The 14,401-nt window shown below is 48.9% G+C and overlaps 2 protein-coding genes across 4 annotated transcripts in view; one reads left to right on the forward strand and one right to left on the reverse strand.

Annotated features, from left to right (window-relative positions):
* SELENOM (selenoprotein M) overlaps nt 1–13,789 on the reverse strand; it is a 35,345-nt gene extending 21,556 nt beyond the window's left edge. Inside the window, exon 1 of the mRNA XM_081842164.1 lies at nt 13,669–13,789. Coding sequence (XP_081698290.1) covers nt 13,669–13,740 — 72 coding nt within the window. The 5' untranslated portion in view covers nt 13,741–13,789. The remainder of the gene's footprint in view (nt 1–13,668) is intronic.
* The window catches only part of INPP5J (inositol polyphosphate-5-phosphatase J), a gene marked incomplete at its 5' end in the record, with an annotated part of 39,604 nt that continues 32,521 nt past the window's right edge, over nt 7,319–14,401 (forward strand). Inside the window, one exon of one of the 3 annotated variants that reach the window (XM_081841775.1) lies at nt 7,319–7,438. In XM_081841775.1, the coding sequence (XP_081697901.1) occupies nt 7,319–7,438 (120 nt within the window). Of the gene's footprint in view, nt 7,439–7,602; nt 7,630–13,841; nt 13,974–14,401 lie in introns of those variants that run through there. The other 2 variants (XM_081841777.1, XM_081841776.1) reach the window with 2 other exon arrangements.

Consider the following 14,401-nt stretch of genomic DNA (forward strand, 5'->3'; position numbering starts at 1 on the left):
GGTGAGATGCCATTGTCTCAGGTTTTTATTGATGCCACGTTTTCTGGTGCATTACTACAAATGAACTTGGATTGCAGAGCCTGGATGGGACTGAATCCCACTGGAAAAGAGCCTCAGTCTGGAAGGGTTTTCTGAGATCAGCCATTTGGCTGCAGTCCTGCCATGAACCACCAGGGGGCAGAGATTTCTCCCTGTGCTAAGCGCTCAGCCCCAGGGAGTTTGGCGCATGCTTGAAAGGTTTTGTGTGTGTGTGTGTGTGTGTGATGCTCAGGAAAAAGCCTTGAGGCCATCCAAAGTTCATTGTGGTCTGTGCACCTGTTGTAAAGGAAAAGGACACTGCATGGGAAATAAATACTTCCGGATATGTGAGCTGGTGTGGTGCAATGGCTGAAACATTCGTTTCATTTCATTTAATTTCAATACCGCTTTATATTTTTAAGAAAAATCTCAAAGCTGTTTACAGCATATTAAAAGATCGATAATACAATCCGAAACCAAACATTTCTGAAGAAAGTCAAATACAGAGTATACAGTCAAAGCAACATAATCGACAGAAAACTAAAATGTTATCTTAAAGATTTCAAAATAAAACATTAGAAAGGAGGTCAACTAGAGAATAAATATTTAATACAAAGTTAACAAAAAAAACTTAAATATTTGAAAAAAAAATGCTAATTGAAGTCAAATATAAAATGCACATTTAAAACAGCATAATTAACAAGACAGTAAAATATTATCATATCCAGTATATTCACAGATAGGAACAAAAACACACAGAAAGGCTGCCTTATACTGAGCCAGACCAATGGTCCACCTAGCTCAGTAATGTCAGCACTGACTGGCAGCAGCTACCCAGGGTCCAGGCAGGGAGTCTTCCCCCAGCCCAAACTGGATATACCAAGGACTTAACCTGGGACCTTCTGCATGCAAAGCATATGCTCTACCGCTGAGCTGCAGCCCCTCACTACACTGCATTAGACCACTGGGTCCACCTATCTCAGTAATGTCTACACTGACAGGCAGCAGCTTTCCAGATTTCCAGGCAGGGTTCACTTTCCCATCCCTAATCTGGAGATGGTGCTGAGGTCTGAACCTGGGACGTTCTGCATGCAGAGCAGGTGCTCTACCACTGAGCTATTGCCCTTCCAAAACAGGAACAGGCCTTGCACTGAGTCAGACCACTGGTCCATCTAGTTCAGTGTTGTCTGCACTGACTGGCAGCAGCTCTCTGAGGTTCCAGGCAAGGAAGAGCTGATATCAAGGCAGGTCTATGCATACATTTAAAGCACATTCAACACACCTTCCTCTCCAACGAGGATCCTAGGAAATGTAGTTTCTGCCCCACTGAGCAGGAAGGATCCCAGGGGATCCATGGAGAGAAGCCTGGCCGGGGGGGCGGGGGCACAGGCAGCCCTCAACATTCCCCCCACACTTCCTTCCATTTTCCCTCCATGTGAACTGCCCTGAGACCTCTGGGTATAGGGCGGTATATAAATTCAATAAATAAAGAAAAATAAAAACAAAAAATTCCTTCCAGTAGCACCTTAAAGACCAACTAAGTTAGTTCTAGGTATGAGCTTTCGTGTGCATGCCTAGAACATACCTAGAACTAACTTAGTTGGTCTTTAAGGTGCTACTGGAAGGAATTTTTTGTTTTGACTATGGCAGACCAACACGGCTACCTATCTGTAACTAAAGAAAAATAAAATAAATATTTTTTTAAAAATTGTGAATCTAATAGAAAAGTAAAAAGAAAGAAAACAAACAAATGATAAAATAGTAATGTTAGCTTCAAAACAAAACAAAACACAACAGACAACAAAAATCCATTGCAAGATGACCTTAACAATAAGAATACTGATGTAGCCTTGCAAATTAATGCAGGCAGCCCAAATATCCAAACCGGTGTCTGAATGAAATCGACACTGATAAGCCATGCATTCAAACTCAGGAAGGGCAGGGAGATCTGGAGGAAGATTGTGGTCCTTCCATCCTTGCAATGGAAGCCTCTCAGCCATCATGAGGGCTTTAGCTGTCCAGCAACGTGAGATTTCCCTGCTCTGTCCAGGTCTGGAGGGATCTTGAGTCTCACAGGAGCAACCTCGTCCAGAAGAGCGCCGCTAGGACCAGGACCTTGGACAGCTCCAAGGGACCCTGTACTGTTCATGCGGCTTCACCTCAAAAAGCCTATTGCGGAGTTGGGAAAGTGATCCAGGGGTTGGAAGGAGGAGGAGAGGCTACAGCCTGGGTAGCTCAGTTGGTTAGAGCATGGTGCTGATAACGCCAAGGCTGTAGGTTCAATCCCTGTATGGGACAGCTGCATATTCCTGCACTGCTTAGGGTTGGATGATCCTCAAGGTCCCTTCCAATTCTACGATTTAGGGCTTTTAAGTTTAGAGAAAAGACAAACAGGAGGTGCCATGATAGAAGTTTATGAAACCATGCATTGCATGGAGAAAGAGGACAAGAAAAAGTTTCCCCTCCCCCTGTCATAGTCCTAGCATTCATAGACATCCAACGAAGGTGGATGTTGGAAGTTGGAAATAAAGTCCATCTTCACAAAGTGCATAAACTGTGGAACTCACTGCCACAGGAGGCAGTGATGGCCACCAACTTAGAGCGTTTTAAATAATATATTGTTTTTTCTCATATCTGTGCATGAAGGGCAGCATACAAGTTTGATAAATAATCATAATAATTTAAAAGAGGATTGGACAAATCCATGGAGGAGAAGGCTATCGGTGGCTACTAGCCATGATGGCTTTCCTCTGACTCCATGGTTGGAGGAAGCAATGCTTCTGAATACCAGTGCCTGGAAGCCACAAGAGGGGGAAGTGCTTCTGTGCTTGAATCCTGCTTGCTAGTTTCCTATAGGGGTATCTGTTTGGCCATGGAATGAGGGTGGTGCTGTGGTCTAAACCACTGAGCCTCTTGGGCTTGCCGATCAGAAGGTCGGCAGTTCGAATCCCCATGATGGAGTGAGTTCCCGTTGCTCTGTCCCAGCTCCTGCCAACCTAGCAGTTTGAAAGCACGCCAGTGCAAGTAGATAAATAGGTACTGCTGCGGCGGGAAGGCAAACGGTGTTTCCGTGTGCTCTGGCTTCCATTGCAGTCACTGGCAGAAGAAGAGGTGTGCAGGGGGAGTGCACCACCCCCGGCAGCGCAATCCCATCGTACTGCCCCCCTGCCAGTGCTGGGAGCCATGCCCCTACAGGCGGCACACCACGTCCCCCAGGACATGCGCCAGCCCCGCCCCGCCTACTCTCCGCCCCCCCAGTGCCAGAGCATGAAGCTCCACCACTGATCACAGCATCCCGTTGTGCCAGAAGCGGTTTAGTCCTGCTGGCTACCTGACCCAGAAAGCTGTCTGTGGACAAACGCCAGCTCCCTCGGCCTGAAAGCGAGATGAGTGCCCCAACCCCACAGTCGCCTTTGACTGGACTTAACCATCCAGGGGTCCTTTACCTTTACCTTTTATCTATCTGGTTGACCACTGTGAGAACAAGAATGCTGGACTAGATGGGCCATTGGCCTGATCCAGCAGCCAGGTTTTTATGCTTACTCCCAAGACATGTTGCCTCTGCAAGGAGCGCCAGCCAACTGAAGCCTTGTGTGGACTGACCAGGGAAGACATCCCATCCCTGAGTCTGCAGGTGAGAGAGGAGCTGCTTCAGGTAAGTCAACCTCTTCGCTCTCAGCTCTCCCCAGGTCCTCTGCTGTGGGCAGCCCAGGCATTGCTTCTCCAGAGATTCTGGAGGCATCTCAGTGCAGGCCTGAGGCCAGACGGCCCTGTACCTTCTCCAGACTTCATGACATTGGAGGTCTCCTTGACACACGTGCTTGTAACAGAGGCAAGCAAGTGACAATGATAAGAACAGAGAAGATTGGAAAATGCTTATTGAATATATGGGGGGTGGGAATTGTGCGCATGTGAAAACGTTGGTAGCACTAAGATAAATTCAATTTTTGTTGGATGTAATAAAGGAATACTGAATGGTATAGTTTATGTAAAATATTCAGGGATTTATGATATGCAAAATGAAACATGGAAAGAGAGGAAGGGAAGTCGCTAACATTTTAAGGTTGTTTAAATGAATATTCTAGAGTGTAAAACAGAAAATTTAATAAAAAATTATATGTATATAATAAAAGAACATAGCCCTGCTGCAATGGGCCAATGGCTCATCTAGTCCATCATCCTGTTCTCACAGCGTCCGATCAGATGCCCATTATGGGAAGCCCGCCAAGCAAAGAATCATAGAGTTGGAAGGGACCACAAGGGTCATCTAGCCCAACCCCCCTGCAATGCAGAAATCTTTTGCCCCAATGTGGGACTCTAACCCACAACCAACTGAACTATCCCAAATGGCAGTACCTGAGAGCGGCAGTACTCTCTGATTGTCGCTCTCCCTATTTTCTGGTATACAGAGGTAGACTGTGCCTGAGCATGGAGGTTCTATCGGAATCGCCCTCCATAAGAAGGGTCTTGCCAGACCAGGCCATCTAGTGTAGCATCCTGTTCTCACAGCGGCCAAATGTTGGAGGGGGCGTTGGTGCACTCAGAGCTGCCCGGAATTCAAACAGGACATCTGTTGATCGATTTTGGGGAAGAAGGAATCGAACCAGATTCCACACATGTCGATTCGCAGCCAAACTGAATCAAGCAAGGAAGTGCACGTGCATCTGTGACCTTGGGGAGGTCAGCGAACGAGATGGGCTATTTGTTTTCTTGTCTGAAACGTTTTTCACCCTGCCCTGCAGCCGAGAGCCAGTGTGCCTTACATATAATCAATAGAAACAAGACGATGGGATGGGTGAGTGGATATGTGCGCCTTAGCGCTGAAGGGCTGTAAAAGGACAAAAAAAAAACCAGCAGCACCCTTCTCATTGGGACAGTGACCTAGTTTGAAGTGCAACCGAGAAAAAGGAGAGGGAAACAGGAGGAAGCAGCAACCTTGCAGGGGTCAAAGCAGCTTCCCTGAGCTGGACCCCACCCCCAGCTGGCCCCCAGCAAGCATGGTCATTTGGGGCAATCACTTCCATCACCCCCAGCCAGCACGTGCGCATGAAACTGCAGCAAAATATCACCAGCTGTTGCCACAGAAAAAATAAAGCTCTTCCTCGAATTCACTGGATCCTGCCTCTACTCAGTTACCTCTGACCAATAACGAACTTGGGGGGCAATGAATGCCTTGATGGAGAGTTGGGCTGTAAAAGCCAACCCCAATTTTTTCTATAAGAGTTATATTAGCGTTATTATTATTATCATTAGTAGTTGGGACGCGGGGGGGGGGTCACTGTGGGTTAAACCACAGAGCCTAGGACTTGCTGATCAGAAGGTCGGCGGTTCGAATCCCCACGATGGGGTGAGCTCCTGTTGCTTGGTCCCTGCTCCTGCCCACCCAGCAGTTCAAAAGCACGTCAAAGTGCAAGTAGATAGATAGGTACTGCTCCGGCAGGAAGGTAAACGGCGTTTCCGTGCGCTGCTCTGGTTTGCCAGAAGCGGCTTAATCATACTGGCTGCATGACCCGGAAGCTCCCTCGGCCTATAGAGTGAGATGAGCGCCGCAACCCCAGAGTTGGCCACGACTGGACCTAATGGTCAGGGGTCCCTTCACCTTTAGTAGTAGTACCTCTCCTTTTCCTCCCAAGAAGGGGTACTTCTTGTGAGATTCAGGTGCCACAATAAGTTGACCTACCTTGGGTACACCCTGACTTAGAAAAATAGGAGCCAACTCCTAGGGGCCAAGGTCCCTTCTGCCACCCTCTCCCCCCAATTGAGGGGGCCAAGCCCCTTCAAAGTTGATGGACATTGCCATTCAAATGCTGTCCCTGTGCCATGTCTTGTGATGAATTCTGTGGGGTGGGGCTCATGGATGTAGCCAGGATTTTTGTTAGTGGGCAGGCATTTGTTGGGGGGGGGGACTTCAGATTTGTATTGATTTGTATTGATTTAGGTGGGCAGCTGCCCACCTGCCTCCCCCTTGGCTACACCCATAGTGGGGCTTACTTGGGCCCTCCAATATTTCACAATGGTACCTTGGTTCTCAAACGCCTTGGTACTCAAACAACTTGGAACCCAAACACTGCAAACCTGGAAGTAAATTTTCCTGTTTGCGAACTTTTTTTGGAAGCCAAACCTGCTCCATTTTAAGTGTTATGCTTCCATTTTGAGTGCCACACTTCTGTTTTGAGTGTTACACTGAAGTCTGTCTGTTTTTGCTACTTATTTTGCATTTTTGTTTTTGCGGCTCTTTTTTGTTTTGTTTTTGTGATTGTGTGTGGAACCCAGTTCAGCTACTGATTGATTGACTGTGTGACTGCAATAAATTGATTATTGCTTTCATTTTATGGATCAACGGTCTCGTTAGATAGTACTGTAAAATTCAATTATTTTTTAAAAAATAATTCATGTTAAACTGCTGTTTTAGGGGTTGTTTTTAAACGTCTGGAAAGGATGAATCCGTTTTGCATTACTTTCCATGGGAAAGCGCGCCTTGGCTTTGGAACACTTTGGTTTTGGAATGGACTTCTGGAACGGATTAAGTCTGAGAACCAAGGTACCACTGTATTCAATCTGGCACTCCTGCTAGGAAAGATCAAGGAGCAGTAGCCCTGCCAACCCAGCCAGGTGAGCGGGATATAAATAATAAAATTATTATTATTATTATTATTATTATTATTATTATTATTATTATTATTACAGTGATACCTCAGGTTAAGAACTTACTTCGTTCCGGAGGTCCGTTCTTAACCTGAAAGTGTTCTTAACCTGAAGCACCACTTTAGCTAATGGGGCCTCTAGCTGCTGCTGCCACTGCCACCGGAGCACGATTAATGTTCTCATTCTGAAGCAAAGTTCTTAACCCGAGGTAATATTTCTGGTTTTGCGGAGTCTGTAACCTGAAGCGTCTGTAACCTGAAGCGTATGTAACCTGAGGTACCATTATATTATATTATATTATATTATATTATATTATATTATATTATATTATATTATATTATATTATATTATATTATATTATATTATATTATATTATATTATATTATATTATATTATATTATATTATATTCGGACTCCGTTGGGAATCTCCTCCGGCGCCGCTTTCCGGAGCCTGCTGCTCACGAGGACTAGCGGCTTGTACTGTATTTTTAGCAAAGGAAAGCCGCGCTTCTTCTCCGCAGCGCCCCCCCGCGGCTGGCCGCAGCGCGCTCCTGCGTCTTTAAATCCTCCGGCAGGTTGCCGGCTCCGGTGACGTCAGGGCTGCCCGGGCTGCGGGAGGGAGCTCAGCATCGCCGGGGAAGGAGCTGCGCGCGCGATGGAGCAGCAGCAGCCGCCGCCGCCGCCGCCGCCGCCGCTCAGCAGCGCCAGCAGCAGCCGGAGGAAGCAGGCGCTGGCCAGGGGCCGAGCCGCCTCGGGGGCGTCCGAGCGGCGCCAGGTGAGCGCGGACGGGGCCGGCCCTCCCCTCTCCTGGCCGCAGGTGGACGGAGGCCATTGGCGGAGCCGGCGGCCCCCGGAGCCAATGGCCGGGCAGGTGAAGGAGAAGGCGAAGGTGGCCCTGGCTGGGGAGGCGAAGGGGCGGCGGTGGGGAGGGAGCCAGGAGTCCGGAATCCCAGCATGGGGGCTCAGGTGTGTAAGTTAGGCACGCTCCGGGTGCGTGGGAGGGGGAGCCTCCCGGGAGTTAGCGAGCGGCTGTCTGGCTCGCTCATCCCCCCACCTCCTCTGGGAAATGGGTACACGCAGAGTCTGGGCAGAAAGGAAGGGGCTGGCTCCTGGGTGTGGGGTGGTGGGTGGAGGGGGCTGGTTCTTAAGCATTGCGGGGGGGGGGCGCGGCGTTCAGAGGAGCTTATCTGTCCATTGTGTGCGCGCACGTGTGAGTGCTTGCAGCACCGCGGAGGTGGGACGGGGAATGCTTGAAGACCACCGAGCACCGCATCTCAGAAGCGCCAGCCAGGTTTTGAGAAGAGACCCCCTCCTGCCACCGCCACCCCCCTTTTTAGCGTGCGTGCGGCGGTCCATTCGGTGCAAGGGTGAGCTTCCGATTCTGACAGGTGTGCATTCTGGGGCTGCCTATTTTCTGGATCGGTTTGGGATGGATTTCCCCCTCCCTGCAGGAAGACTCTGAGGTGCCCATTGTAGCGAGCTGGGCTCTGCCGCTGTTTTCAAGAGGCGCTCTGTTCTCTCCTCCCCCTGCCCCAGATTCCAGGTTGCTTGCTCGCTTGTTTATTTATTATCTACTCATAACATTTATATCCTACCTTATTTTCCTCCGATGAGCTCAAGGTGGTATATGTGGTTCTCACCTCAGTTAATCCCCGCAAGAACAACCCTGTGAGGTAGGCTAGGCTGAGAGGCAGAGATTGGCACCCAAAATCACCCAATGAGTTTTGTGGCTGAACTAGGGATTCAGATCTCTCTCCCCCCCCCCCTATTTATTCCTCAGGACAACCCTGTGAACCTGGTTTTGCACCCAAGATCACCCAGTAAGTTTCATGTGGCTGAATGAAGGATTCGAACCCTGGTCTCAGCCAGACATTCTAACCACGACAACCTGCTGGCTCTCAGCCTTTGCTTATGGGGAAGAGGGTGACATAGTGGTGATGGACAGGCAGACCCCCCACCCCCCACAACCGCCCTTCTCTGCTAATGCCACCTCCCTTGCTATTTTTATTACTATCATCATCATTATCAACATTAGCACAATATTATAATCAATTAGTGATAGGGGGCTCTGTAGAGCAAAATATGCAAAGGGTGGTTCCCTGCCCCAAACAGCTTACAATCTAATTTTAGACACGTGGGGGGTTGGGGTGAAGTAAGGATAACGGCAGATGGAGGAATCTTGAAAGGGAGCTTTAAACGCCTACATGGCCTTTGTTTCAGATGGTGTGTGTGTGTGTGTGTGTGTGTGTGTGTGTAGATTGGGTGTGTGGGGTTGAAGCAGGGGCTTTGCGGAAGTGGTGGGTTTACACGGACACCCCCTGCCTGATGCCACCAGATGTCCCGTGTCACCTTTCCAGGAAAATGTGCCTTTTAAATCTTTCCTGGATGCCCCTTTGTTGCACCTCCTGCCAGCTGCCATCCTGGTGTCTAAGCTACACCTTCTCCCCCCCCCTTTCTCCAGCTCTTGCTGGGGCCGGACTCCTTTGGTGCCCTTGCCCATTCTAGTGCCAGCTGGTCTGCGGGCAAATCCTTTTTTCCTTTTTTTGAGTCTGCAGCTGGCACTGTCAAGCAAACACCCCCTTTTCCTCTCTCCTCCTGCTGGTGGCAAAAGAGTGCCCGGGGTCTGCCTGCCGCAGGCACTCTGTGCCCGCTTCCTGCTTTCGGGAGATGCAAAAGCATGGGTGCCAAGGTGAATGAATATGCCCACCTGGCAGCAGCAGCAAGGCGGGCATTGGGCAGGCCCAGGCAGAGAGGGAGGGGAGGCGAGGCAGGGAGAGGAAGCTCTCTTCTGGGGAAAGGGAGCCGGGGAGAGAGGACGTCCTCTACGTTTCTCTCGCTGTCAGCAGGACTGGGAGCTCTGCATCCAGCCGGGCAGAGCAGGAGAGAGAGGGGAAGGGAAATGAAGGGCACGTAAGCTGTGAGAGATGGGCACTGTGGAGGGCAGAAGGTGCCCACCAATCCTCTATGGCAGGTGGTGCTAGTTGGGGCTGCTGGTGTGGAAAGCGGGGGCTCCCCCCCCGAATAGACAGCACCATCTCATTCTAGTTTTGTGTTGTCCCCATCCTCCTCTGCGCTGAGTTTGCCAAGGGCAACACTGACATAGGAGGAGGAGGAAGCGGTTTTGGCAGTGCCAGCCCCTGGACCAGATGTCTCTAAGAAGGCTGGCTAGCTGAGGGGGCTAGCTGAGGTTGGTGGGGGCCGTTTTCCACAATGGCACTAATAAACCAGCCTCTACTGATTTTGATTGTGAGCCCTAGCTGCCCTTTTTGCAGTCGGGCAAACCGGTGTGGCATAGAGGTGAAAGTCGGATGAGACCCGCGTTCAAATCCCCACTCCGCCACGAAGCGACCTTGGGCTGGTGGTTGCTGCCTCTCAGCCGAAGCCCACCCCAGAGGGTGGTTGTGTGGCTTAAGGAGAAGGAGCGCTCTCCATCCCACCTTGAGCTCTGAGGAGAAAAATGCACAGATGGGGAAACTGAGGCAGGAGGGACTTTTCCTCAGAAAGCTAAAAAAGCTTCTCCCCCCCTCCATTTGTGGGGTGCAAGGGATGGAGGGGTCAGCCCAAGGAAGCTTGGAAAACTGTTAATTGTTCCTTTCTTTGAGGATTTAGCATGTAATGAATAGTGTTGGAATTACTTCCTTTAAGATTTCCTGAGGGCAAGAAAAGTGTGTGTGTGTGTGTGTGTGTGTGTGTGTGTGTGTGTGTGTTTAACCCTATATTGAAGTTGAGAGTGGGTGGTCCATCCCTTTCAAAAACTCCATGTAGTTCTTTGCTAACATACGGGATCCAAGCCTCAGAGCTCATTTTCACTGCCAGGTTTTGAGCCCCAGAGACGAGCGAAGTCATTGCCAACAAGGGAGCGCTCAAGAGCATGTGCAGAGTGCATTTCTCTTGGACAGTACTGCCAGCACCGTTCGTCTTCTAGTACAGGTGTTGGCGGTGGGTCTTTCTGGCAGGCTGAAGGCCTCAGGCCTCTCTGACAGGAGCAGGCTGCAGCTCACTGGTGAAGCCTGCACAGACGCTCCAGCCTCCAGCTGCCATTCCCTCTTTGAAAAGCTTTCTGGAGTGAGAAGCCATGTTAGGTCACATTAGCCCCATCCATTTAAAACACTGCAATACCTCTTTGAGCAACCATGACTCCCCTCCCCCCAAATAATAATTTTGGGAGCTGTAGTTTGTTGCAGGTGCTGAGAGCTGTTAGGAGACTTCCCCATTCCCTTCACCGAGCTACAGTTCCCACAGCTCCCTGCAAAGAGGGATTGTTAAACCACCGTGAAAAAACACAGTCTGTATGATCATGATGTTAAAAGCTCAACCTATGTATTTATCTTTAAACTTATTCCACTTTTCCTCCAAGGAGCTCACTCGTCCCCTCCCCAATTTTATAGTCACAACAACCCTGTGAGCCAAGAGGCAGCGACTGGGCTTCATGACTGAAGCGGGGATTCGAACCTTGGTCTCCCAGGTCCTAGTCTGACACTTTAACTGCTGTGCCACACCAGCTCTCTGTTGGGCAAAGAGTCTAACCCTGGCATAAGTCCTATGTAATAAGAATACAAGAAGTTGCCTTACACCGAGGCTCAGTATCTAGCTCAATATAGTTTGCATTGGCAGCAGTTTTCGAACACAGGACATTTCCAGCCTCATCTGGAGAGGCCAGGGATTGAACCCAATACCTTCTGCATGCAATTATATAGGAGCTTTTCCACTGAGCTATGGCCCTAGCCCCTGTGGCTGGCTAGTTCCTCTGCTCTGAAACTGGGGTGGGGACTGTTGATTCTTGTTTACGGGATGCTGTCTGCATATGTTGGGGGCACTGCAGGGAAGACCCTCTCGCTGTGTATGGGGAGATTGTTGAATATTGATTTGCTGTTAGCCTGACTCAGTTGGTTTCTTTGTCCGAGCTATCAAGGCAATTAGAGTCTGGTTTGGTGTTTTTTTTTTTTGTTTTTTTTTTTAAAGGAGGCAGGCGAGGGCTCTTTCCCTGATATGGTGATATTGAATGTATTATTACAGTGCTTCTTATAATAATAACTAATTACTGATTATACGTAATTTAAAAAATGACTTAATATAATAATAGAGATGTTAGATGGTGGAACAGACTGCTTTGGAACGTAGTTGAATCTCTTTTGTTGGAGGTTTTTAAGGCAGAGTTCGGGTGGTCATCTTTAGCTGTTATTCTTGCATTCCCAGGGTTGGTCTAGAGAGGACCGTTGAGATGATGATGATGATGTTGATGATCATTTCTATACCGTGGGTTAAACCACAGAGCCTAGGACTTGCTGATCAGAAGGTCGGCGGTTTGAATCCCCAAAATGGGGTGAGCTCCCGTTGCTTGGTCCCTGCTCCTGCCAACCTAGCAGTTCAAAAGCACGTCAAAGTGCAAGTAGATAAATAGGTACCGCTCTGGTGGGAAGGTAAACGGCACTTCCGTGCGCTGCTCTGGTTCGCCAGAAGCGGCTTAGTCATGACCTGGAAGCTGTACGCCGGCTCCCTCGGCCACTAAAGCGAGATGAGCATCGCAACCCCAGAGTCAGTCACGACTGGACCTAATGGTCAGGGGTCCCTTTACCTTTACCTTTATACTGCTTTATATTTTTAAGCGGGGGGGGGGGGGTAAATAGTTTACAACCTACATTAAAACACTGAATAAAACAATCCAGAACCAAACCTTCCTGCAGAAATATAAAGTATACATTAAAAGCAACATCGTTAACTAGAAACTAAACTATTAAAAGATTTCAAAATAAAACATTACAAAAGAGGTTGACTGCAGAATGCACATTCAATGCAGCAAAGTTAAGAAAGAGAAATCTTAAAACACATTTTAAAAGAAAACATCACTAAAGGAAGTTCTGTATGAAATCCACATTTAAAATGGCGTAATTAGCAAGAGAATAAAATATTATCATAAGCATAGAACATATCTGCTGACGTTTCCTTCCCTTCCAACTCTACAGCTCTACAATTCTATGACCTTGGAAGGTGGTCTTCCGTTGGAGGTTTTTAAGCAGAGGTCGTATGTCAGGGATTCTTTAGCATTCCACTGGGTTGGACTAGATCAAGCATAGGCAAACTCTGGCCCTCCAGATGTTTTGAGACTACAATTCCCATCATCCCTGACCACTGGTCCTGTTAGCTAGGGATGATGGGAATTGTAGTCTCAAAACATCTGGAGGGCTGGAGTTTGGCTATGCCTGGATTAGATGATCCCTGGGGTCCCCTCCAACTCTACAATTTTATGATTATTTTATGATGATGATGATTATATGTATTTATATTGCTCCCTTTCCCAAGTAGGGATTCAAGGCAGCTTCCAATATGTAGGAACATTACAAAATGCAAAGTATTGAGAACAAAGGGACGCTGGTGGTGTTGTGGGTTATACCACAGAGCCTAGGACTTGCTGATCAGAAGGTCGGCAGTTCGAATCCCCGTGACGGGGTGAGCTCCCGTTGCTCGGTGCCTGCTCCTGCCAACCTAGCAGTTTGAAAGCAAGTAGATAAATAGGTACTGCTCCGATGGGAAGGTAAACGGCGTTTCCATGCGCTGCTCTGGTTTGCCAGAAGCGGTTTAGTCATGCTGGCCACATGACCTGGAAGCTGTACGCCAGCTCCCTCGGCCAGTAAAGCGAGATGAGCGCCACAACCCCAGAGTTGTCCACAACTGGACCTAACAGTCAGGAGTCCCTTTACCTTTACCTTTAATGAGAACTAACTAACTAGTTAAAAATAGTGATTAAACCACATCAGAACATATTTGGAGCCAGCAGTTCAAACCCAGTTTGCCCTGACAGCCACCCAGTCTTCAACATCACTTGTGTGACAATTTTCAAAGGCCTGCCTTTGAAACAGGAAGGTCTTAGCTTGCTGCCAGAAGGAGCCAGCCTGACCTCTCTTGGGAGGGAATCCCGCAATCTGGGTGCAGTCACTGAAAAGGCTCTCCCTCGTGTCACCAAAGGCTGTGCCTCTTCTGATATTGGGACCAAGAGAAGGTGCTTACCCGAGGGTTGTGCCACCTGGGCAGGTTCATAGAGGGAGATACGGTCTTTCTGATAGCCTGGGTCCCAACCATATAGGGCTTCACCAGTCATAACCTTGAACCCTAACCTTCCCCTTTCAGACCCTGGCTGGCCACTTGCCCAAGCTTCTTTCCCAGGTGAGAGAACCCTCAGCCCCAACGTTCCACGGCTGTTGGCACGGGAAAGCGATGCCAACCTCCTGCCACCCGGAGAAACTGGGCATGGTGGCATGGAAAGTGATTCGTCAGATGAAGGCCATGAATTCTCCCTGTTTGGATGGGTTTGGGTACTGTGCCAGGAAGCGTCAGGGAAATGAAGTCTCTCGATGTGTTTCAGATCTGACCTGAAATTCACGATAATCGCTCCTTTGCTATGGGGTAGAGGGGAGGGCCATGGGAACTTCAGGGATTGGACAGTTCCCTTGGGCCCTGTCCATTCATTGTTGGAACTCCAGCTCCTGTTAACCCCTCAATCAAGGGTCAGGGATGACGGGAGTCCAGTAACATCTGGAGGGTGACCGGCTAGCCACCCATGTTGTAGGCGCCTGTGTGTGTGGTAGTTATGTCAATCTGGAATAAGAGCAGGGAGCTGTCAAAGGCTGTTGGGAGCCACAGAAATGGGTGTGTCACTGAAAACAACTTGGAGAAAGGGCTGGCATTCAGTGGCAGAGTATTTATTTATTTTTTCCATGTGGAAGGTCCCGGGTTCAGTCCC

Source organism: Podarcis erhardii (assembly GCF_964252035.2).
Source record: "Podarcis erhardii genome assembly, chromosome: 15".
NCBI classification, from domain to species: Eukaryota; Metazoa; Chordata; class Lepidosauria; order Squamata; family Lacertidae; genus Podarcis; species Podarcis erhardii.